Here is a 25,956-nt window from a genome sequence, read left to right on the forward strand (position 1 = left end):
CCTTGGCCATGTCTCTGAGTATTGCACACCTTGTGCTTTTGGGCACTCCAGTGATGTTGCAGCTCTGAAATATGGCCAAACTGGTGGCAAGCGGCATCTTGGCAGCTGCACGCTTGACTTTTCTCAGTTCATGGGCAGTTATTTTGCGCCTTGGTTTTTCCACACGCTTCTTGCGACCCTGTTGACTATTTTGAATGAAAAGCTTGATTGTTTGATAATCACGCTTCAGAAGCTTTGCAATTTTAAGAGTGCTGCATCCCTCTGCAAGATATCTCACTATTTTTGACTTTTCTGAGCCTGTCAAGTCCTTCTTTTGACCCATTTTGCCAAAGGAAAGGAAGTTGCCTAATAATTATGCACATCTGATATAGGGTGTTGATGTCATTAGACCACACCCCTTCTCATTACAGAGATGCACATCACCTAATATGCTTAATTGGTAGTAGGCTTTCGAGCCTATACAGCTTGGAGTAAGACAACATGCATAAAGAGGATGATGTGGTCAAAATACTAATTTGCCTAATAATTCTGCACTCCCTGTATAAAAGATTTGGGCTGTATTTAGTGTCTGAGTCACTTACCTGGACTGCAGCACCCCTCCACTGTATCTTACCAGCTTGCTGAGGTCTTTTTCCCTCACAGAATGCTGATCCAGTAGAGAGCCCATCCAGTGCAAGAAAAACAGAATTTATGCTTACCTGATAAATTACTTTCTCTTGTGGTGTATCCAGTCCACGGATTCATCCTTTACTTGTGGGATATTCTCCTTCCCAACAGGAAGTGGCAAAGAGAGCACACAGCAGAGCTGTCCATATAGCTCCCCCTCTAGCTCTACCCCCCAGTCATTCGACCGAAGGTTAGGAAGAAAAAGGAGAAACCATAGGGTGCAGTGGTGACTGTAGTTTAAAAATAAAAACCACCTGTCTTAAAATGAAAGGGCGGGCCGTGGACTGGATACACCACAAAAGAAAGTAATTTATCAGGTAAGCATAAATTCTGTTTTCTCTTGTAAGGTGTATCCAGTCCACGGATTCATCCTTTACTTGTGGGATACCAATACCAAAGCTTTAGGACACGGATGAAGGGAGGGAACAAGACAGGTACCTTAAATGGAAGGCACCACTGCTTGTAAAACCTCTCTCTCAAAAATAGCCTCCGAAGAAGCAAAAGTATCAAATTTGTAAAATTTGGAAAAAGTATGCAGCGAAGATTAAGTCGCTGCCATACAAATCTGTTCAACAGAAGCCTCATTTTTAAAAGCCCATGTGGAAGCCACTGCTCTGGTAGAATGGGCAGTAATTGTTTCAGGAGGCTGCTGGCCAGCAGTCTCATAGGCCAAACGGATGATGCTTTTCAGCCAAAAGGAAAGAGAGGTAGCGGTCGCCTTCTGACCTCTTCTCTTACGAGAATAGATAACAAACAAAGAAGTTGCTTGTCTGAAATCCTTAGTTGCTTGTAAATAGAACTTTAAAGCACGAACCACATCAAGATTGTGTAACAGACGTTTCTTCTTCAACGAAGGATTAGGACACAGAGAAGGAACAACAATTTCCTGGTTAATATTCTTATTAGACACAACCTTAGGAAGAAAACCGGGTTTGGTACGCAAAACTACCTTATCTGCATGGAACACCAGGTAAGGTGAATCACACTGTAAAGCAGATAACTCTGAAACTCTTCGAGCAGAAGAGATAGCTACCAAAAACAAAACTTTCCAAGATAAAAACTTAATATCTATGGAATGTAAAGGTTCAAACGGAACCCCTTGCAGAACTGAAAGAACTAAATTCAGACTCCATGGCGGAGTCACAGGTCTATAAACAGGCTTGATTCTGACTAAAGCCTGACTAAACGTTTGAACGTCTGGTACCTCTGCCCGACGTTTGTGAAAAAGAATAGACAAAGCAGATATATGTCCCTTTAAGGAACTAGCTGACAATCTTTCTCCAATCCGTTTTGGAGAAAGGGACAAAATCCTGGAATCCTAACCTTACTCCATGAGTAATCCTTGGATTCGCACCAAAAAAGATATTTTCGCCAAATCTTATGGTAGATTTTCCTGGTGACAGGCTTTCTAGCCTGAAATAGGGTATCAATAACCAACTCAGAGAAACCACGCTTTGATAGAATTAGGCATTCAATCTCCAAACAGTCAGACGCAGAGAAATTAGATTTGGATGTTTGAAAGGACCTAGTATTAGAAGGTCCTGCCTCATTGGTAGTGTCCCGGGGGGGGGGAGGGGGGGGGGGGTGGGGGGGGCACAGATGACATGTCCACTAGGTCTGCATACCAGGTCCTGCGTGGAATCACCAAAGCCCTCTCCTGCTTGATTCTGGCAACCAGACGAGGGAGGAGAGGAAACAGTGGAAAAACATAGGCCAGATTGAAGGACCAAGACGCTGCTAGAGCATCTATCAGGCACCCGCCTGGGGATCCCGGGACCTGGACCCGTAAAGAGGAAGTTTGGTGTTCTGACGGGACGCCATCAGATCCAATTCTGGGAGTGCCCCATAGCTAGAGTCAGCTTGAGGCAAATACCTCCGGGGTGGAGTTCCCACTCCCCCAGGGTGAAAAGGTCTGACGGACTTAGGAATCCGCCTCCAGTTTTTCTACTCCTTGGATGTGAATTGCTGAGAGAAGGCAAGAGTGATCCTCCGCCCATCTGATTATTTTGGTTACTTCCATCATTGCTAGGGAACTCCTTGTTCCGCCTTGATGATTGACGTAAGCTACAGTCGTGATGTTGTCCGACTGAAATCTGATTAATTTGGCCGCAGCTAGCTGAGGCCATGCCTGAAGAGCGTTGAATATCGCCCTCAGTTCCAGAATGTTTATCGGGAGAAGAGCTTCTTTCCCGAGACCATAAGCCTGAGCTTTCAGGGAGTCCCAGACTGCACCCCAGCCCAACAGACTGGCGTCGGTCGTTACGATGATCCACTCGGGTCTGCGGAAACACATTCCCTGAGACAGGTGATCCTGAGACAACCACCAGAGAAGAGAATCTCTGGTCCCCTGGTCCAACTGTATTTGAGGAGAATATTTTCATTTCTACCGAGTCTATTAGGGTTCCTAGGAAGGGAACTCTTGTGAGGGGGGAGAGAGAGAACTCTTTTTGATGTTCACCTTCCACCCGTGAGACCGCAGAAAGGCCACTACAATTTCCGTGTGAGACTTGGCTCTTTGGAAAGTCGATGCCTGAATTAAGATGTCGTCTAGATAAGGCGCCACTGCTATGCCCCGCGATCTTAGTACCACCAGAAGGGACCCTAGCACCTTTGTGAAAATTATGGGAGCAGTGGCCAACCCGAAAGGAAGAGCCACAAACTGATAATGCTTGTCCAGAAAGGCGAACCTGAGAAAGTGGTGATGAACTTTGTGGATAGGAATGTGCAGATACGCATCCTTTAGATCCACGGTAGTCATATACTGACCCTCCTGGATCATTGGTAAGATTGTCCGAATGGTCTCCATCTTGAATGATGGGACTCTGAGGAATTTGTTTAGAATTTTGAGATCCAGGATTGGTCTGAAAGTTCCCTTCTTTACTTGGGAACCACAAACAGGTTTGAGTAAAAACCAGCCCTTGTTTCCGCAACTGAACTGGTGGATCACTCCCATTGGTATGTAGATCTTCTACGCAGCATAAGAACGCCTCTTTCTTGTCTGTCTGTAGACAAACGAGAAATGTGGGAACCTTCCCCTTGGAGGGGAGTCCTTGATTTCTAGAAGATATCCCTGGGATACAATCTCCAAGGCCCAGGGATCGGGTACGTCTCTTGCCCAGTGCCTGAGCGAAGAGAGGAGAGTCTACCCCCTACTAGATCCAGGTCCCGGGATCTGAGGCTACCCCATCATGCTGTCTTGGGAGGCAGCTTGCAGGCTTCTTGGCCTGTTTACCCCTTGTTCCAGCCCCTGGGTAAGGTTTCCAGGCTGACCTGGGTTGCGAAGCGTTACCCTCTTGCTTTGTAACAGGGGAGGGTGAAGCGAGACCACTCCCTGAAATTCCGAAAGGAACGAAAATTATTTTGTTTGTTCTTTATCTTAAAGGACTAGTCCTGAGGGAGAGCATGGGCCTTTTCCCCCCAGTGATTTCTGAAATAATCTCTTTCAATTCAGGGCCGAAGAGAGGTCTTTCCTTTGAAAGGGATGTTCAAGAGTTTGATTTTGACAACACATCGGGGCCGACCAGAACTTTAGCCATAGGCGCCCTGCGCGCGTAAAATGGCGAAAAACTGAATTCTTTGCCGCTAAACTTAGCTAGTTGAAAAGCGGCATCTGTGATAAAAGAATTATGCCAGCTTAAGAGCCTTAATCTGTCCATAATGTCCTCATATGAGGTCTCCATTTGGATGTGCATCTTCCAGCGCCTCTAACCAGAAAGCAGATGCAGTAGTTACAGGAACATGCAACGCAATAGGTTGGAGAAGAAAACCTTGTTGAACAAAAATTTTCTTAAGTAAACACTCTAATTTTTTTATCCATAGGGTCTTTCAAAGCACAACTGTCTTCAATTGGTATGGTTGTGCGTTAGCAAGTGAAGAAACAGCCCCCTCCACCTTAGGGACCGTCTGCCACGAGTCCCGCATTGGGGTCAGATATGGGGAACATTTTCTTAAAAACACTCCGGTGCTTGGTGAGGCCTAAAGAAACACTCCTAAGTGTTTTAATAATAGCCATGTGGGTAACAACCCCTGAAAGAAACCCAAAGGAACCTTCAAAGTGTCTCAAAAAACGAAATTTTTCAATAAAAACCGTTTGCCATTAAGTAGTGTCAACCAGCATAAACTAGCCCTGTTATGTAAGCTTTCAATTCCATACTTAGTTTCTGAATACAGCTTACCCTTCCCTCATGGGGATATTTTCAGTCTTTTCTAGCATTATCACAGTCTTGTCCTAGAAATAAATGACTGAACATACCTTATTGCAGCCTAACCTGCAAACTGTTCCCCCCAACTGAAGTTTTCTTGCACTCCTCAGTCCTATGTGGGAACAGACAGTAGATTTTAGGTTACAACATGCTAAAATCATCTTCCTCCCTGCAGAACTCTTCATCTCCTTTCTGCTAGAGAGTAAATAGTACACACCGGTACCATTTAAAATAAACTTTTGCTTGTAGAAAATAAAAACTACATTTCTAACAACACATTCACTTTACCCTTTTCGATTGCTTTAGAGCCGGCAAAGAGAATGACTGGGGGGTGGAGCTAGAGGGGGAGCTATATGGACAGCTCTGCTGTGTGTTCTCATTGCCACTTCCTGTGGGGAAGGAGAATATCCCACAAGTAAAGGATGAATCCGTGGACTGGATACACCTTACAAGAGAAATATACTGTAGAGGATGATTGCAGATATACCAGCAACCTCTCAGATGGAGGCTAAGAGGTTGGGGTCCATTGTGATGCCTGAGGACATTTATGGCTGAGAGACTTTCCCAGGAGAGTACTGACATTCCCATTATTGAGGTATTCGTTTACCCCTGCTTCACTCAGAATCTTGGATAAATTATGCTAAAGTCTTCCCTGCATGAAGATGGAAGAGGGGTACTGGGTCTCAAGTCAGGTCTGAGTTCCCAATAAATAATTAGATAGAAAATAATAAAATCTTGCTTGAAGTGCATGCCTTCAACCTCTCTCCTTGGAGGCCAAGAACAAGAGTGAGTGGGGAGAGAAGGTGGGAGGTTTTAAATCTCTTGTATGTATGTATGTATGTATGTTAACACACACACACACACCACCATGTTATTGACACCTATGGACTCTCCTCATCTTATGAAAGAAATACACGCGACATATTATTCTAAGACTAATCTTTTACTTTGAATAAATCATTATGTCTTGCATGTATTACTGTTAAACATCCCTTTAAATAACAATGTTCACCACTCAGCCTTATAAGTTGACCCATTAATAAACATTTTAGTTGAGTCTGATCTGGTAGTAAAAGAATTTTTAAATTTGAGATGCCAGATCAAACCTAAAAACTTTTAGAGAGCACAGTGTTGCAGACTAGTGACAGAAGTCTTCCGGATTTTTACAGTACCCACTCAATAGCCTTTGGGGAAGAACTTACAGTAAGCTGACAGCCTCTATTTAGGTTTGTAGCTTAAAATAGTATTAAAAAAAAAAATAGACAGAAACAAACAGAGAAGACACGCTGTATTCCAGTTTCTCCCTTGTTTGTCTCAGAACAAGCTATTTATTCAATAGACTTAGTGCCTATACAGGAGGTATTATAAACATAATTAAAAGGTACAACTTTGCCCCTTTCAAGTAATTTAACACGGAAAATTGTGGATTTTTTAATTCTCTGAACTTGAAATGCATATTGTAGGATTTTTTTTAAAGGATAGCCCTGGTACATATCAGTCCCTAATCTGCTTTATCACATAGAGAACCCCCTTCCTTCAAATGTGTATTTTTATTTTTAAAAAAATGGTGCTTTAACTTTTACCACCAAGTTACTCTAAATTTGGAAAAGCAGGCAATAGTCTTTCAAATGGTGGGTCCTGAAGGTTCTAGGGCTTAAGAGAGCTGAGATTTAAAGGTGGGTGAGGACCATGTAGCTAGTAAAAAAAGTGAACAGAAAAGTGTCTAAAATTGCAGGCTCTATTTGAATCATATAAGTTTATTTTGACTTTCATGTCCTTTAAAAAACAGAATTTATGTTTACCTGATAAATTACTTTCTCCAACTGGTGTGTCCGGTCCACGGCGTCATCCTTACTTGTGGGATATTCTCTTCCCCAACAGGAAATGGCAAAGAGCCCAGCAAAGCTGGTCACATGATCCCTCCTAGGCTCCGCCTACCCCAGTCATTCGACCGACGTTAAGGAGGAATATTTGCATAGGAGAAACCATATGATACCGTGGTGACTGTAGTTAAAGAAAACAGACCTGATTAAAAAACCAGGGCGGGCCGTGGACCGGACACACCGTTGGAGAAAGAAATTTATCAGGTAAACATAAATTCTGTTTTCTCCAACATAGGTGTGTCCGGTCCACGGCGGTCATCCTTACTTGGTGGGAACCAATACCAAAGGCTTTAGGACACGGATGAGAGGAGGGAGGCAAATCATGGTCACCTAAATGGAAGGCACCACGGCTTGCAAAACCTTTCTCCCAAAAATATCCTCACGAAGAAGCAAAAGTATCAAACTTGTAAAATTTGGGTAAAAGTGTGCAGTGAAGACCAAGTCGCTGCCCTACATATCTGATCAACAGAAGCCTCGTTCTTGAAGGCCCATGTGGAAGCCTCAGCCCTAGTGGAAGGAGCTGTGATCCTTTCAGGAGGCTGCCGTCCGGCAGTCCTCGTAAGCCAATCTGATGATGCTTTTAAACCAAAAAGAGAGAGAGTAGAAGTTGCTTTTTGACCTCTCCTTTTACCAGAATAAACAACAAACAAGGAAGATGTTTGTCTAAAATCCTTTGTAGCATCTAAATAGAATTTTAGAGCGCGAACAACATCCAAATTGTGCAACAAACGTTCCTTCTTCGAAACTGGTTTCGGACACAGAGAAGGCACGACTATCTCCTGGTTAATGTTTGTGTAGAAACAACTTTTGGAAGAAAACAGGTTTAGTACGTAAAACCACCTTATCGGCATGGAACACCAGATAAGGAGGAGAACACTGCAGAGCAGATAATTCGAAACTCTTCTAGCAGAAGAAATTGCAACCAAAAACAAAACTTCCAAGATAATAACTTAATATCAACGGAATGTAAGGGTTCAAACGGAACCCCCTGAAGAACTGAAAGAACTAAGTTGAGACTCCTAGGAGGAGTCAAAGGTTTTGTAAACAGGCTTGATTCTAACCAGAGACCTGAACAAAGGCTTGAACATCTGCACAGCTGCCAGCTTTTTGTGAAGTAACACAGACAAGGCAGAAATCGTCTCATCAAGGGAACTTGCAGATAATCCTTTTTTCCAATCCTTCTCGAAGGAAGGATAGAATCTTAGGAATCTTAACCTTGTCCCAAGGGAATCCTTTAGATTCACACCAACAGAGATATTTTTTCCAAATTTTGTGGTAAATTTTTCTAGTTACAGGCTTCTGGCCTGAACAAGAGTATCAATAAGAGAAGCTGAGAACCCTCGCTTGATAAGATCAAGCGTTCAATCTCCAAGCAGTCAGCTGGAGTGGGACCAGATTCGGATGTTCGAACGGACCTTGAACAAGAAGGTCTCGTCTCAAAGGTAGCTTCCATGGTGGAGCCGATGACTTATTCACCAGATCTGCATACCAGGTCCTGCGTGGCCACGCAGGAGCTATCAAGATCACCGACGGCCCTCTCCTGATTGATTCCTGGCTACCAGGCCTGGGGATGAGAGGAAACGGCGGGAATACATAAGCTAGTTTGAAGGTCCAAGGTTGCTACTAGTGCATCTACTAGAGTCCGCCTTGGATCCTGGATCTGGACCCATAGCAAGGAACCTTGAAGTTCTGACGAGAGGCCATCAGATCCATGTCCTGGAATGCCCCACAGTTGAGTGATTTGGGCAAAGATTTCCGGATGGAGTTCCCACTCCCCGGATGCAATGTCTGACGACTCAGAAAATCCGCTTCCCAATTTTCCACTCCCTGGGATGTGGATTGCAGACAGGTGCAGGAGCGTGTCTCCGCCCATTTGAATGATTTTGTCACTTCTTCCATCGCCAGGGGAACTCCTTGTTCCCACTGATGGTTGATGTACGCAACAGTCGTCATGTTTGTCTGATTGAAACCGTATGAACTTGGCTCTCGCTAGCTGAGGCCAGCCTTGAGAGCATTGAATATCGCTCTCCAGTTCCAGAATATTTAACGGTAGAAGAGATTCTTCCCGAGACCAAAGACCCTGAGCTTTCAGGGATCCCCAGACCGCGCCCCAGCCCATCAGACTGGCGTCGGTCGTGACAATGAACCCACTCTGGTCTGCGGGAGGTCCACCCCTTGTGACTAGGTTGTCCATGGACAGCCACCAACGGAGTGAGTCTCTGGTCCTCTGATTTACTTGTATCTTCGGAGACAAGTCTGTATAGGTCCCCATTCCACTGACTGAGCATACACAGTTGTAATGGGTCTTAGATGAATGGCGCGCAAAAGGAACTATGTCCATTTGCCGCTACCATCAAACCTATCACTTCCATGCACTGCGCTATGGAAGGAAGGGGAACGGAATGAAGTATCCGACAAGAGTTTAGAAGTTTTGTTTTTCTGGTCTCTGTCAGAAAAAATCCTCATTTCTAAGGAGTCTATTATTGTTCCCAAGAAGGGAACTCGTGTCGACGGAGATAGAGAACTCTTTTCCCACGTTCACTTTCCATCCGCGAGATCTGAGATAGGCCAGGACTATGTCCGTGTGAGCCTTTGCTTGAGGAAGGGACGACGCTTGAATCAGAATGTCGTCCAAGTAAGGTACTACAGCAATGGCCCCTTGGTCTTAGCACGCCAGAAGGGACCCTAGTACCTTTGTGAAAATCCTTGGAGCAGTGGCTAATCCGAAAGGAAGCGCCACGAACTGGTAATGCTTGTCCAGGAATGCGAACCTTAGAACCGATGATGTTCCTGTGGACAGGAATATGTAGATATGCATCCTTTAAATCCACCGTGGTCATGAATTGACCTTCCTGGATGGAAGGATTGTTCGAATGGTTTCCATTTTGGACGATGGAACCTTGAGAAACTTGTTTAGGATCTTGAGATCTAAGATTGGTCTGAACGTTCCCGTCTTTTTGGGAACTACGAACAGATAGGAGTAGAACCCCATCCCTCGTTCTTTTAATGGAACAGGATGAATCACTTCCAGAAGATAACCTTGGGAGACTATTTCTCTAGCGCCCATGGATCCAGAACATACTCTTGCCCAAGGCCTGAGTGAAGAGAGAGAGTCTGCCCCCCACCAAATCCGGTCCCGGATCGGGGGCCCGCATCTCATGCTGTCTTAGGAGCAGTGGCAGGTTTCTTGGCCTGCTTTCCTTTGTTCCAGCCTTGCATTGGTCTCCAGGCCTGGATTGGCTTGAGAGTATTACCCTCCTGCTTAGAGGACGTAGCACTTGGGGCTGGTCCGTTTACTGCGAAAGGACGAAAATTAGTGTTTATTTTTGGCCTTGAAAGACCTATCCTGAGGAAGGGCTTGGCCCTTGCCCCAGTGATATCAGAGATAATCTCTTTTCAAGTCAGGCCAAACAGTGGTTTTCCCCTTGAAAGGAATGTCAAGCAATTTGTTCTTGGAAGACGCATCCGCTGACCAAGATTTTAACCAAAGCGCTCTGCGCGCCACAATAGCAAACCCAGAATTTTTCGCCGCTAACCTAGCCAATTGCAAGGTGGCGTCTAGGGTGAAAGAATTAGCCAATTTAAGAGCACGAATTCTGTCCATAATCTCCTCATAAGAAGAAGAATTACTAATAATCGCCTTTTCTAGCTCATCGAACCAGAAACACGCGGCTGTAGTGACAGGGACAATGCATGCAATTGGTTGTAGAAGGTAACCTTGCTGAACAAACATCTTTTTTAGCAAACCTTCTAATTTTTTATCCATAGGATCTTGGAAAGCACAACTATCTTCTATGGGTATAGTGGTGCGCTTGTTTAGAGTAGAAACCGCCCCCTCGACCTTGGGGACTGTCTGCCATAAGTCCTTACTGGGGTCGACTATAGGAAACAATTTTTTAAATATGGGGGGAGGTACGAAAGGTATACCGGGCCTGTCCCATTCTTTATTAACAATGTACGCCACCCGCTTGGGTATAGGAAAAGCTTCGGGGGGCCCCGGGGCCTCTAGGAACTTGTCCATTTTACATAGTGTTTCTGGAATGACCAAATAATCACAATCATCCAAATTGGATAACACCTCCTTAAGCAGAGCGCGGGGATGTTCCAACTTAAATTTAAAAGTAATCACATCAGGTTCAGCTTGTTGAGAAATTTTTCCTGAATCTGAAATTTCTCCCTCAGACAAAACCTCCCTGGCCCCCTCACTGGTGTAGGGGCCCTTCAGAAACAATATCATCAGCGTCCTCATGCTCTTCAGTATTTTCTAAAACAGAGCAGTCGCGCTTTCGCTGATAAGTGGGCATATTGGCTAAAATGTTTTTGACAGAATTATCCATTACAGCCGTTAATTGTTGCATAGTAAGGAGTATTGGCGCGCTAGATGTACTAGGGGCCTCCTGTATGGGCAAGACTGGTGTAGACGAAGGAGGGGATGATGCAGTACCATGCTTACTCCCCTCACTTGAGGAATCATCTTGGGCATCATTTTTACTAAATTCTTTATGACAAAAATCACATCTATTTAAATGAGAAGGAACCTTGGCTTCCCCACAGTCAGAACACAATCTATCTGGTAGTTCAGACATGTTAAACAGGCATAAACTTGATAACAAAGCACAAAAAACGTTTTAAAATAAAACCGTTACTGTCACTTTAAATTTTAAACTGAACACACTTTATTACTGCAATTGCGAAAAAGTATGAAGGAATTGTTCAAAATTCACCAAAATTTCACCACAGTGTCTTAAAGCCTTAAAAGTATTGCACACCAAATTTGGAAGCTTTAACCCTTAAAATAACGGAACAGGAGCCGTTTTTATATTTAACCCCTTTACAGTCCCTGGAATCTGCTTTGCTGAGACCCAACCAAGCCCAAAGGGGAATACGATACCAAATGATGCCTTCAGAAAGACTTTTCTATGTATCAGAGCTCCACACACATGCAGCTGCATGTCATGCTGTTCTCAAAAACAAGTGCGCCATACCGGCGCGAAAATGAGGCTCTGACTATGATTAGGGAAAGCCCCTATAGAATAAGGTGTCTAAAACAGTGCCTGCCGATATTATTTTACAAAAAATACCCAGATTAAATGATTCCTCAAGGCTAAATATGTGTAAATATGATCGATTTAGCCCAGAAAATGTCTACAGTCTTAATAAGCCCTTGTGAAGCCCTTATTTACTGTCTGAATAAAAATGGCTTACCGGATCCCATAGGGAAAATGACAGCTTCCAGCATTACATCGTCTTGTTAGAATGTGTCATACCTCAAGCAGCAAAAGACTGCTCACTGTTCCCCCAACTGAAGTTAATTCCTCTCAACAGTCCTGTGTGGAACAGCCATGGATTTTAGTAACGGTTGCTAAAATCATTTTCCTCATACAAACAGAAATCTTCATCTCTTTTCTGTTTCAGAGTAAATAGTACATACCAGCACTATTTTAAAATAACAAACTCTTGATTGAATAATAAAAACTACAGTTAAACACTAAAAAACTCTAAGCCATCTCCGTGGAGATGTTGCCTGTACAACGGCAAAGAGAATGACTGGGGTAGGCGGAGCCTAGGAGGGATCATGTGACCAGCTTTGCTGGGCTCTTTGCCATTTCCTGTTGGGGAAGAGAATATCCCACAAGTAAGGATGACGCCGTGGACCGGACACACCTATGTTGGAGAAATATGTTACCCATTTTTGTCCTTTTATGTTGAGATGTACAGCAAAAACATAGATATCAGCTTTATCTTACTATAAAAAAAGAATACAATAACACCTAAGACTCTCTCTATATGGTCTATAGACTATATCAGTTTGTAAAACTAATGCAAATGTGATCTTAGTTTTGATATAAGGGTTTCACATACTAAGACTATTTTTTTATATAAATCTGTTTAGTTCACATAAGGTTGCTTAAAGGGACAGTCTAGGCCAAAATAAACTTTCATGATTCAGATAGAGCATGTAATTTTAAACAATTTTCTAATTTACTTTTATCACCAATTTTGCTTTGTTCTCTTGGTATTCTTAGTTGAAAGCTTAACCTAGGAGGTTCATATGCTAATTTCTTAGACCTTGAAGCCCACCTCTTTCAGATTGCATTTTAACAGTTTTTCACCACTAGAGGGTGTTAGTTCACGTATTTCATATAGATAACACTGTGCTTGTGCACGAGAAGTTATCTGGGAGCAGGCACTGATTGGCTAGACTGCAAGTCTGTCAGAAGAACTGAAAAAAGGGGCAGTTTGCAGAGGCTTAGAAAAAAGATAATCACAGAGGTTAAAAGTATATTATTATAACTGTGTTGGTTATTCAAAACTGGGGAATGGGTAATAAAGGGATTATCTATCTTTTAAAACAATAAAAATTCTGGTGTAGACTGTCCCTTTAACAAATTTCCCATACATTGTTTAAGCTAGAACCACTTACTGGACTATTAACCATTAATAATGGCAACTACATCAATCAACCTACATCCATAAGTAACCATATGTTACAAAAGGCAATACCTTACCCTAATCTCCTCTTCCTGAAGTTTCCTGGCTATTTCAGCATCATAGACCTCTGGATTCCTTCTGCCAGATGAAGATTTGGTGTGAGGAGAGTCTCCCATCTCTCTAGATCGATGTCCTGGAGAATTAACATTAAGAATGAATTATAAAATGGAACAAATTATCTTTTGTTCCAAGACAGGATAAAGCAAGCTTAACCCATGGCATTGAAACATAAACTGAAATTAATGAGCAAAATATATTTTTTTTTAATTTAAAAACATTTACAGTTTTTAAAAATGATCTTATGTTCTCCAAATATTGCATTTTTAAATTCTATCAAAGTGTTGACATTACTCTATCTGCCAACCAAATAATTAAAAAAAACACAATTTATGCTTACCTGATAAATTTATTTCTCTTGTGGTGTATCCAGTCCACGGATCATCCATTACTTGTGGGATATTCTCATTCCCAACAGGAAGTTGCAAGAGGACACCCACAGCAGAGCTGTAATATAGCTCCTCCCCTAACTGTCATAGCCAGTCATTTGACCGAAAACAAGCCGAGAAAGGAGGAACCATAGGGTGTAGTGGTTACTGTAGTTTAAATTTAAAAATTACCTGCCTTAAAATGACAGGGCGGGCCGTGGACTGGATACACCACAAGAGAAATAAATTTATCAGGTAAGCATAAATTGTGTTTTCTCTTGTAAGGTGTATCCAGTCTACGGATCATCCATTACTTGTGGGATACCAATACCAAAGCTTAAGTACACGGATGAAGGGAGGGACAAGGCAGGAACTTAAATGGAAGGAACCACTGCCTGTAAAACCTTTCTCCCAAATAAAGCCTCCGAAGAAGCAAAAGTATCAAATTTGTAAAATTTTGAAAAAGTATGAAGCGAAGACCAAGTCGCCGCATTGCAAATCTGTTCAACAGAAGCCTCATTTTTAAAGGTCCAAGTGGAAGCCACAGCTCTAGTGGAATGAGCTGTAATCCTTTCAGGAGGCTGCTGTCCAGCAGTCTCATAGGCTAAGCGGATTAAGCTTCTTAGCCAAAAGAAAAAGAGGTTGCCAAAGCCTTTTGACCTCTCTCTGTCCAGAGTAGACAACAAACAAAGCAGATGTTTGACGAAAATCTTTAGTAGCTTGTAAGTAAAACTTTAAAGCACGGACCACGTCCAGATTGTGTAACCACAAGGATGGAACCACAATCTCTTGATTGATATTCTTGGTTAGATACCACCTTAGGTAAGAACCCAGGTTTGGTACGCAGGACTACCTTATCCGTATGAAAAATCAGATAAGGAGAATCACATTGTAAGGCAGATAGCTCAGAGACTCTATGAGCGAGGAAATCAGCTACAAAAAAAAAAAAAAGAACTTTAAAAGATAAAAGTTTGATATCTATGGAATGAAGAGGTTCAAACGGAACTCCTTGAAGAACCTTAAGAACCAAGTTTAAGCTCCATGGTGGAGCAACAGGTTTAAACACAGGCTTGATTCAAATAAAGCCTGACAAAATGCCTTAACGTCTGAAACTAGCTGACAATCCTTTTTCCAAACCTTTTTGGAGAAAGATAAAATCCTAGGAATCCTGACCTTACTCCATGAGTAACCCTTGGATTCACACCAATAAAGATATCTAGCCATACCCTTATGGTAAATTTTCCTGGTGACAGGCTTTCGTGCCTGTATTAAGGTATCAATAACTGACTCGGAGAAGCACGCTTTGATAAAATCAAGCATCCAATCTCCAGGCAGTTAGCCACAGAGAAATTAGATTTGGATGGTTGAAAGGACCCTGAAGTAGAAGGTCCTGTCTCAGAGGCCAGAGACCCATGGTGGAAATGATGACATGTCCACTAGATCTGCATACCAGGTCCTGCGTGGCCACGCAAGTGCTATCAGAATCACCGATGCTCCTCTCCTGCTTGATCTGGCAATCAGTCGAGGGAGCAGAGGAAAACGGTGGAAACACATAAGCCAGGTTGAAAGACCAGGGCGCTGCTAGAGTATCTATCAGTGTCGCCTTGGGATCCCTGGACCTGGATCCTTAACACGGAAGCTTGGCGTTCTGGCGAGACGCCATGAGATCCAGTTCTGGTTTGCCCCAATGGAGAATCAGTTGTGCAAATACCTCCGGATGGAGTTCCCACTCTCCCGGATGAAAAGTCTGACGACTTAGAAAATCCGCACTCCCAGTGCTCTACACCTGGGACATGGATAGCTGATAGGTGGCAAGAGTGAATCTCTGCCCAGTGATTATATTTTTGAACTTCTAACATCTCTAGGGAACTTCTTGTTCCCCCTCGATGGTTGATGTAAGCTTACAGTCGTGATGTTGACCGACTGAAATCTGATGTACCTCAGAGTTGCTAACCGAGGCCAAACCTAAAGAGCCTTGAATATCGCTCTTAGTTCCAGAATATTTATTGGAAGGAGAGACTCCTCCTGAGTCCACGATCCCTGAGCCTTCAGGGAGTTCCAGACTGACCCCCAACCTAGAAGGCTGGCATTTGTTTTTACAATAGTCCAATCTGGCCTGCGAAGGTCATACCTTTGGACAGATGGACCCGAGATAAGCCACCAGGGAAAAGGATCCCTGGTCTCTTGGTCCAGATTCAGTTGAGGGGCCAAATCTGTGTAATCCCCGCTCCACTGACTGAGCCTCCATAGTTGCAGCGGTCTGAGATGTAAGCGTGCAAACGGCACTATGTCCATTGCCGCTACCATTAAGCCGATTACTTCCATACACTGAGCCACCAAAGGGCGCGGAATGGAATGAAGAACCCGACAGGAATTTAGAAGCTTTGATAACCTGGACTCCGTCAAGGTAAATTTCATTTCTACAGAATCTATCAGAGTCCCTAGAAAGGAAACTCTTGTGAGTGGGGATAGAGAACACTTTTCCTCGTTCACTTTCCACCCATGCGACCTCAGAAATGCCAGTACTACGTCCGTATGAGACTTGGCAATTTGGAAGTTTGACACCTGTATCAGGATGTCGTCTAAATAAGGGGCTACTGCTATGCCCCGCGGCCTTAGGACCGCCAAAAGCGACCCTAGAACCTTTGTAAAGATTCATGGGGCTGTAGCTAATCCAAAGGGAAGAGCTACAACTGGTAATGCCTGTCTTGAAGGCAAACCTGAGAAACCGATGATGATCTTTGTGTATCGGAATGTGAAGATAAGCATCCTTTAGATCCACTGTAGTCATATATTGACCCTCCTGGATCAGTGGTAGGATGGTACGAATAGTTTCCATCTTGAACGGACGGAACTTTGAGGAATTTGTTTAAGATCTTTAGATCCAAAATCGGTCTGAAGGTTCCCTCTTTTTTGGGAACCACAACAGATTTGAGTAAAAACCCTGTTCCTGTTCCTCCTTTGGAACTGGATGGATCACTCCCCATAACTAGGAGGTCTCGTACACAGTGTAAGAATGCCTCACTCTTTATCTGGTTTGCAGATAATTGTGAAAGGTTGAAATCTCCCTTTTGGGGGGGAAGCTTTGAAGTCCAGAAGATATCCCTGGGATATAATTTCCAACGCCCAGGGATCCTGAACATCTCTTGCCCACGCCTGGGCGAAGAGTGAAAGTCTGCCCCTACTAGATCCGTTACCGGATAGGGGGTCGTTCCTTCATGCTGTCTTAGAGGCAGCAGCAGGCTTTTTGACCTGCTTACCTTTTTTCCAGGTCTGGTTTGGTCTCCAGACCATCTTGGATTGAGCACAAGTTCCCTCTTGTTTATTATCTAGAGGAAGTTGATGCCGCACCTGCCTTGAAGATTCAAAAGGCACGAAAATTAGACTGGTTTGGCCCTAGATTTGGACCTGTCCTGAGGAAGGGCACAACCTTTTCCTCCCGTGATATCAGCAATAATCTCCTTCAAACCAGACCCGAATAGGGTCTGCCCCTTGAAGGGAATGTTAAGTAGCTTAGATTTTAAAGTCATGTCAGCTGACCATGATTTAGCCATATCGCTCTGCGCGCCTGTATAGCAAAACCAGAATTCTTAGCCGTTAGTTTATTCAAATGAACAATGGCATCAGAAATAAAATAATTGGCTAGCTAAGTGCTCTAAGTTTGCCAAGTATGTCATCCAATGGAGTCTCTACCTGTAAAGCCTCTTCCAGAGACTCAAACCAGTACGCCGCAGCAGCAGTGACAGGGGCAATGCATGCAATGGGCTGTAGGATAAAACCTTGTTGAATAAATATTTTCTTAAGGCAACCTTCTAATTTTTTATCCATTGGCTCTAAAAAAGCACAACTGTCCTCGACAGGGATAGTAGTACGCTTTGCTAGAGTACGAAACTGCTCCCTCCCACCTTAGGGACTGTCTGCCATAAGTCCGTGTGGGTGGCGTCTATTTGAAAACATTTTTCTAAAAATAGGAGGGGAAGAGAACGGCACACCTGGTCTATTCCCATTCCTTATTAATAATTTCTGTAAACCTTTTAGGTATTGGAAAAACATCAGTACACACCTGCACTGGAAAGCATTTATCCAGTCTACAAAATTTCTCTGACACTGCAAATGGTATCACAGTCATTCAGAGCAGCTAAAACCTCCCTAAGTAACACGCGGAGGTGTTCAAGCTTAAATTTAAATGTAGAAAAAATTAGAATCGGGTATCTTTCCTGAGTCATTAACATCACCCACTGACTGAAGCTCTCCTTCCTCAGCTTCTGCATATTGTGAGGCAGTATCAGACATGGTTCTTAAAGCGTCAGTATGCTCTGCATTTTGGCTCACCCCAGAGCTATCTCGCTAACCCTCTAAGTTCAGGTAGTCTGGCTATATCGCTGACAGTGTATTATCCATGACTGCCGCCATGTCTTGTAAAGTAAACGCTATGGGCGCCCTAGATGTACTTGGCGCCATTTGAGCGTGAGAGTCCCTTGGGCGGGAGTCAAAGGGTCTGACACGTGGGGAGAGTTAGTCGGCATAACTTTCCCCTCGTCAGAATCCTCTGGTGATAATTTTTTTAAAAACAGAATATGATCTTTATTGCATAAAAAGAAAATCAGTACATTTGGTACACATTCTAAGAGGGGGTTCCCACCATGGCTTTTAAACATAATGAACAAGGAGTTTCTTCTATGTCAGACATGTTTATACAGACTAGCAATGAGACTAGCAAGCTTGGAAACACTTTAAATCAAGTTAACAAGCAAATATAAAAAACGGTACTGTGCCTTTAAGAGAAACAAATTTTGTCAGAATTTGAAAAACAGTGAAAAAAATGCAGTAAATCAACGAAATTTTTACAGTGTATGTAATAGGCTAGCAGAGCATTGCATCCACTTGCACATGGATGATTAACCCTTAGTTCAAAAAACGGATCAAAAAAACAAAATAGACTTTTTTTTTTTTTTTTTAACAGTCACAACCAACTGCCCCAGCAAGCTGTGGTCCTACCTTCCCCCAATAAACGACTTTGGAAAGCCTTTGAGCCCTTTAGAGATGTCCTATAGCATACAGGGGACTCCTGAGGGAAGCTGGATGTCACAGTTTGTAATTTTAACTGCACCAACTGTAACTTTTATACTATAACAGTGGAAAGCCTCAGTAAAACTGTATCTAGTCAAAATTTTAAGCCAGCCATGTGGAAAAAACTAGGCCCCAATAAAGTTTTATCACCAATGCATATATAAAAAACGATTAAACATGCCAGCAAACGTTTATATTGCAATTATCATAAGGGTATTACCCCTGGGAGTAAGCATGATACCAGTCGTTATTAAATCACTGTATTCAGGCTTAACTTACATTAATCCGGTATCAGCAGCATTTTCTAGTGTTTTCCATCTCTAGAAAAAATTATAAACTGCACATACCTGATAGCAGATTAAACTGCACGCCATTCTCTCGCTGAAGTTACCTCATCTGTGTAATTCCCTCAGACATATGTGAGAATAGCAATGGATCTTAGTTACATCCTGCTAAGATCATAGAAACCTCAGGCAGATTCTTCTTCTATTTACTGCCTGAGATAAAATAGCACAACTCCGGTACTATTTAAAAATAACAAACTTTTGATTGAAGGAAATAAAACTAACTATATTTAACCACTCTCTCCTACAACATCCTAGTTGTTGAGAGTTGCAAGAGAATGACTGGCTATGGACAGTTAGGGGAGGAGCTATATTACAGCTCGGCTGTGGGTGTCCTCTTGCAACTTCCTGTTGGGAATGAGAATATCCCACAAGTAATGGATGATCCGTGGACTGGATACACGTTACAAGAGAAATCATATTAAGACACAGCTTCTAAACAAAGGTGAGAAATAAAACACTTTGCAACATATTTAAAATTGTAATCTTAAATATGGGGGGCTAACCTATTTTGCTTGCTTGTTCTCTCTCCTTCTATCCCCCCAATCTCTTCCAACAGCAACTAAATTGATACAGATCACCCCTTCCCATACAGTTACAGAATAAACATAATTTCAATTAAAAAAAAACATACCAAAAATATGGTAACTGATTAAAAACAATGATTGCAGATATTGTGACAACAAAAACGGCTTGAAAAGGGACATTAAACTCAAATTACACCCATATGAACAAGCACCACATAACCCTATTTTATGCAAATAAACAAAGGTTAATGTATTTAAATTGAGCTATTTAAATTTAGTTTGAAAGTAAATGGAAGTACACATCTGTGCAGAGCTCATCCCTTGAGACAAATAACTCATTTGCTAATAACTCTACTACTTTACTGGTGGATAGGAATACTCATAAGCATACAATATATGGAATATCCATTTAATTAAATTACATCTTTCAGATGTAAAAAAAAAATAAAAAGATAAAAACTAAATAAAAATATTTTAATGTCCCTTTAAATATACCAATAGTAGATCTATATGCTCAAAGATTAAAAAGAAATCATAAAAATTATATTTATTTAGCACAAATTGAAGCAGCATTACAGTACATTTCAGAAACTATTATTTTATTTACACAAAAATACAGGCATACTTAGCAAGTAGAGCCTGATATACTCTATAACTTCAATTTCAGAAACTGTAAATAGGTATGCTGTATTTCCCATATGAAATTTAGACCAAAACTACTTTTCACATTAAAAAGTAATTTAGTCCCAAGTGATACCCACAAAATGGCAGTGAACGGTAATGCTGCTTTTAGCAAGAAGTAGCAAAAGTACGGCACATAAAAATGATGATTTTCTTTAATACAAACAAATCAATTATAAGCAGGATAAATGTAAATGATCTAAAGACAGATTGTGATTAAAGTGTGTTTTTGTTATGAAGACACCATGCCTTACACCACCACCATCACCACACTACAAGTGTTACCTGAATGTTGGAATGCTTTTCGTAGTGTGGAGACGGGGTCTCCGCCTGTGCCTCTCATTGTAATAATCATCCTCTTTAACACTTCGGTGGGTTTTAGAATTAGGACTCTGATGGCTCCTATTATCAGAGCTGTGTGTTTTGTGAAAGTCGTGGCTTTGAGATCTGCCTCGTACTGAAAAGTCCTCATCAGAATATTCTACACTGGTCCTTCCAGAACGATGTTCTTCCTGCATACTTGTTTTAGGTAAGGGTGGCCTTGGTGGTTTTTCTTTTCCTCATATTGTGTGTAGTATGATGTTCTTTATGCCTTGTAACTGCACCATTGTCATCCTCTTTTAAAACGGACGTGGTTCTGCTGACCGGCCACGTTTCTGATTGTCATCATTAAATTTAGACTGCTCAGATCTGATTTCATTTCTCTTTCTTTGCCGTTCCTGTTTCTCGTGCCTATAAGGTCTATCAATTTCAGATAGAGGTTCCTTATGCCTACTCTTATGGTTCTTATGGTTGCCTAAGCAGTAAAGGAATACCACAAACGTCAAGGTACATGTTACCATAAGAAATACCATTGGACAAAAAACTATTTAAATACAGGCTTTTCTATGTGTAGCACATGCTATTTTTTGTACGGCTTGTTCGATTTATTGTGTAAAAAAGTAATTAACTAATTCTGCATAAAAGCAAAGAAAGATGTCCATTAATATATTAAACCATATATATTACCATGTTAAGATTTAAAAGGTTTAATAAAACAAGCCTATACATTTTAAAAAGAAAAAAGTCCAGTAATTCTAGAAAAACAAGTAAACACCTTGGTTCCAACTTTGAATAAATTATTTTAATACATAGGCTCTAGGTCCCTACACCGATCCAGGACTTCTTAATTTAACACAAGGAAAACAAATAGTTATTTTGGGGTTGCACAGACAATTTCTACAATACATAACTTATTTAAAAGCTACCACTCTTTTCCGTAAATATCATTAAATTGAAGATTACTGATATGCCTACCTTTATTTCTGAAAGCGTATAAAGTGCATAATATAGTATGCTTTCCCTTTAAAACCGATGATAATATATCATATCATTGAATTTAGTAGGACCTACATATGTATTATGCATCACTGACAAAAAACACAGTACCATAATAAACATTTGTGGAAATTTTCTTTTGCCTTCAATACATTTGCCAAACAGAACACCGTTTCAGGCCCACATAATGAAATATTTGGTATCCATTCCTTTTAAGCTAAAACATTGTTTTGATGGTAAGCTCTTGTATGTACATACTGACTGAGTATCTGGATTTGTGCAACGAAATAAAGTAAAAAACACAAAAAACTTTCTCTGAGGATATTAAACTCCTTTGGTTCCAATGATTCTAACATTTATTACTATTAAAAAAAATTATTCCGCAAAAAACAAACATACTCCTAATGCACTTTGTGGGGAATATTATTTCACCAACATATCTTCAGTCTTCACTTATGTTTTAAAGTAAGAAACAACATGTTAGCTTCTTAAACAACAAAGCAGTTCTGGACTTTAGATGACTGCATGCATTTTAATGTTAGAGGATTCTAATCTATTTTCTAATAAATTCTATTCACATTTTATAGTGAAAATGGTACATAGTTTAAACTTATACAAGTCTTGTTCATGATTCTGAAGTGAATGAAGATATTCACAGTCAAATCAAGTAACACACACTAATGGGAAAGGTAAATTTGAGACTATATCCTTTGTAATTTGTGTTGAAATTGAAAGGAAAAAAACTGCTACTTAAAGCCCATAATACAGACATACACCCATATGTGTTGTTTATAAAATATATAAACCACACTATGGGTGGTTTATATATATATATATATATATATATTTTATTTATACCAATCACTAATAAATATCACTGTTAAATGTTTTTGACTGGATTATAAATTTCTTCTATTAATGCTGCAAACACTTGTCAGGTTTATTAATACATATGAATCCCTGTTCCTTTGACATTCTAAATGAAGTTAGCTTAAGAATGTATTACAAATTGCTCTTTTCCCCCCAAAACAAACAAGCATTGTATCTTATTAGTATGAGTCACGGCTCCTCTAGATATTTTGATGTAAAAGATAGTAGGTACTTGCTGCTAATAGTTATAACTTGTTGTAATAATATGGTATACCTCAAGTTCTTAAAGGGACATTGTAGTGCAAAAATCACATGCATTAACACATTAGAAACATGGAGTTTTTGCACTACTCACTTTGGAACTTAAAGTATTTAAAGGGGACATAAACCCCACATTTTTCTTTCATGATTCAGATAGAGTATACAATTTTACATTTTAACTTCTATTACCAAATCTTTCTTCATTTTCTTCTCATCCTTTGTTGAAAGTGTTTCAGGCATGTGAACACTACCTACCTAGGTATGTCTTCAACAAAGATTAACATGAGAACAAAGCAAATATGAGAATAGAAGTAAATTGGAAACTTTTTTAAAATTGTATTCTCTATGTGTAAAGTCCCACAAGCAAGCAGTGCAGCTCACAAGCTCAATACAGCCGGTAATTAGTGGTGTTTTGCAACTGTCACAAAGGTGCAGTTCTCTGCAGCTTCCAAGCTAGACGCTATGTGTCAAACCATTTTGCGGGGGGGTTAAGGCAGAATTCCATCTAATGAAGGGGAAAAAAACATGCCCTAATGAATTAGACCATCACTTTTCCACTAAATTGTCCCTTTAATTTCCCTGTTAACAGAAAAATGTAGTAGCTGATAGTAGCAAGAACTACGGTACTAACTAAAATGACTAAGCCGAAAATATTACAACCCTGAATTGTTTTGCTGCTTTTAGCATTATCCAAAGCACCGCACTGTGGATACATACTCCCTAAATGCATTAGGATTATACTTCTTTAGAGATATAGATTTCCCCAATACATTTAACTTGATAGTGTTCAATTACACACAACACTTTCTTTTATTTATAAATAAATCATTTAAAAATAAACAATTCCCCTGAAAATTACAGGCAAACAATCACTATGTTTTGCTTTATTTTGTTCTTGCCTTCTTTATACTAGTTCTTAATTAAAGCTTATTATAACTACGACATTTTCTTAACCCTTTAAAACACATTAGTTAGGTAAATAAGCTCTATAAATCTATGCACCTCAATACACAGACAACTCCACTAGTATACTGTACCTTCATGATCTGGGTAATAAGGCTCTTCATGAACGTGTGGGGGTGGTGGGTAATATTTTCTTCCTCCTCTTCTCTTCTTTCTCTTGTAATAACCGAGCAATGTCCTAATAAAAAAGAAATAGACTGCAACTTCACAATTGATCTATGAACATGAAGAAATAGGAAATTCATATTTAAAGTGGAAAGCAAACTTTTTAAAAAAAACTTTTTGTACAGTATTTGCACAATTACCGGTATTAAGCATAGTCAGTGACTCAGCTTCTATAGAGAAATCCTTAACTACATTAGTTCCTCCAAAATAGCCCGCACTTTAATCTGCCTGTCGGTATTTCTTACTTTCTTTTTTTTTTATTTTTTTTTTTTTAGTGTGTGACAGGATTGGTAGCAAATGCACACAAAACAAAACAAACAACAACTAATATTTTATGTAATGCTTTAAAAAAAGGAATTCAGGACACACTTATCTAATAGAGTCTAACAGAGCAAATTATGTTTGTGATATTTACATACTTTCAACATAATATAGCAATTTAAAGGGATGGTAAACTCACTATTGACCGAATATATGATCAATCTTGTTCATTCTTCTTAAATGTGCACACAAATTTTCACTTTATAAATTATATAGCCATTTACTTACAATGACATAATAAATAATATCTCCGTTCCGTTAAATCGCCAGCCCTCCGTGACGTCATATCCCTTTTGCCCTCTTTCATCCAATCATCAAGCCTGTCGCCAGACAGGCTTCTATCAATGCAATTGGATTCGCGCATGCGCATTAACGCGCAATCCGAGCAATCCAAACATTGAGCGAGCAATCCCTCTGACGTGTAGAGAGGGTGGAGACCAGATCAACGCAGACAATATTCAGTGTAACATCTAAGAGGGGCAGAGCGAGGCGGAGAATTGCGGCGCAACAAGGTTTTGATAATGTATTAAAATTTACATTAACATACATAAAAAAAGCAGCTTTCTAATTTATTCATATTATTTTTTCTTCATTCTCTTTCTATCTTAATTTGAAAAGGCAGGAATGAAAGCTTGGAATCAGCCTATTTTTTGTTCAGTACCCTGGATAGGGCTTGCTAATTGGTGCCTGCATTTAGCCATCAAATCAGCAAGCGTAACCCAGGTTCTCAACCTAAAATGGGCCGGCTCCAAAGCTTTTATTCACGCTTTTTCAAATAAAGATAGCAAGAGAATGAAGAAAAAATGATAATAGAAGTAAATTCGAAAGCTGCTTAAAATTGCATGCTCTATCTGAATCATGAAAGAAAAAATTGGGTTTAGTATCCCTTAAGTATGTCAAGATGAAAAATCCAATAAATTTTAAATTGTTATAGTAGCAATTCCCTACTGCCACCTTGTATTGGGGTATTAATCTGTTCAATCGTTTGAAAACGTAGCTGGCTTATTTGGTGGCCAGTTCCTAAAGAATGGCAGGCAACTGGGGCAGATGATACCTTAGAGCAAATATTACGTTTGTGCTCATTAATGCGATCTCAAATATGTCTAGTGGTCTCCCCCACATAGGCACGCCTACAAGGGCACTTAATAATATAAACCACAAAACAAGTACCACAGGTATAATGAGCACGATAAAAATACTTATAGCCAATATGGGGATGTAAAAAATATTGACTTTTAATGATAGAGCTACAATTGGCACAGCCCAAAAATTTAAAAACATCCCATATTCTTTTTGGTAATAAAAAGCTGCTTCATGGACATATATGGGCCTATATCTGCTTTATTTTTAAAAAAAAAATCACACAGACTACAGCTCTTTTTTTAAGCTGGCATAGGGAGTGGCTGAAATTCACCAATGTCAGGGTTACACTCACCCAAAAGGTGCCAATGTTTTCCAATAGCTTTAAGTATTGACATACACACAATATACACACAACATACACTCACATACACATTTTCCTATCATGTCATGACCCAGTAAACATGATATATTGACCCAGCAATGGATTCTGACCTGTGGTTTGAAGAACTCTGGTCTAAGTTGTAACATATCAATGTCAGAGACTTGTTTTACCCAAAGCATCTGTCTACATGGTAGAGATTTAATCAAGCGTGGATTATAGGCACTGTTAAAATAGAGTAAACTGTTGCAGTCATTCTCTTTCTTATAGATGTCAGTTTATAAGTCAAAACCATCCTTAACAGTGA

The 25,956-nt window shown here is 40.6% G+C and overlaps 1 protein-coding gene across 1 annotated transcript in view; it reads right to left on the reverse strand.

Moving 5' to 3' along the window:
* The window catches only part of CCDC50 (coiled-coil domain containing 50), a 341,194-nt gene that overhangs the window by 56,502 nt on the left and 258,736 nt on the right, over window positions 1-25,956 (reverse strand). The window contains 3 exon segments of the mRNA XM_053711877.1: window positions 13,261-13,376; window positions 23,776-23,833; window positions 23,835-23,879. Of these exon segments, the coding sequence (XP_053567852.1) occupies window positions 13,261-13,376; window positions 23,776-23,833; window positions 23,835-23,879 (219 nt within the window).

This window comes from Bombina bombina, chromosome 4 (genome assembly GCF_027579735.1).
Source record: "Bombina bombina isolate aBomBom1 chromosome 4, aBomBom1.pri, whole genome shotgun sequence".
Lineage (NCBI taxonomy): Eukaryota > Metazoa > Chordata > Amphibia > Anura > Bombinatoridae > Bombina > Bombina bombina.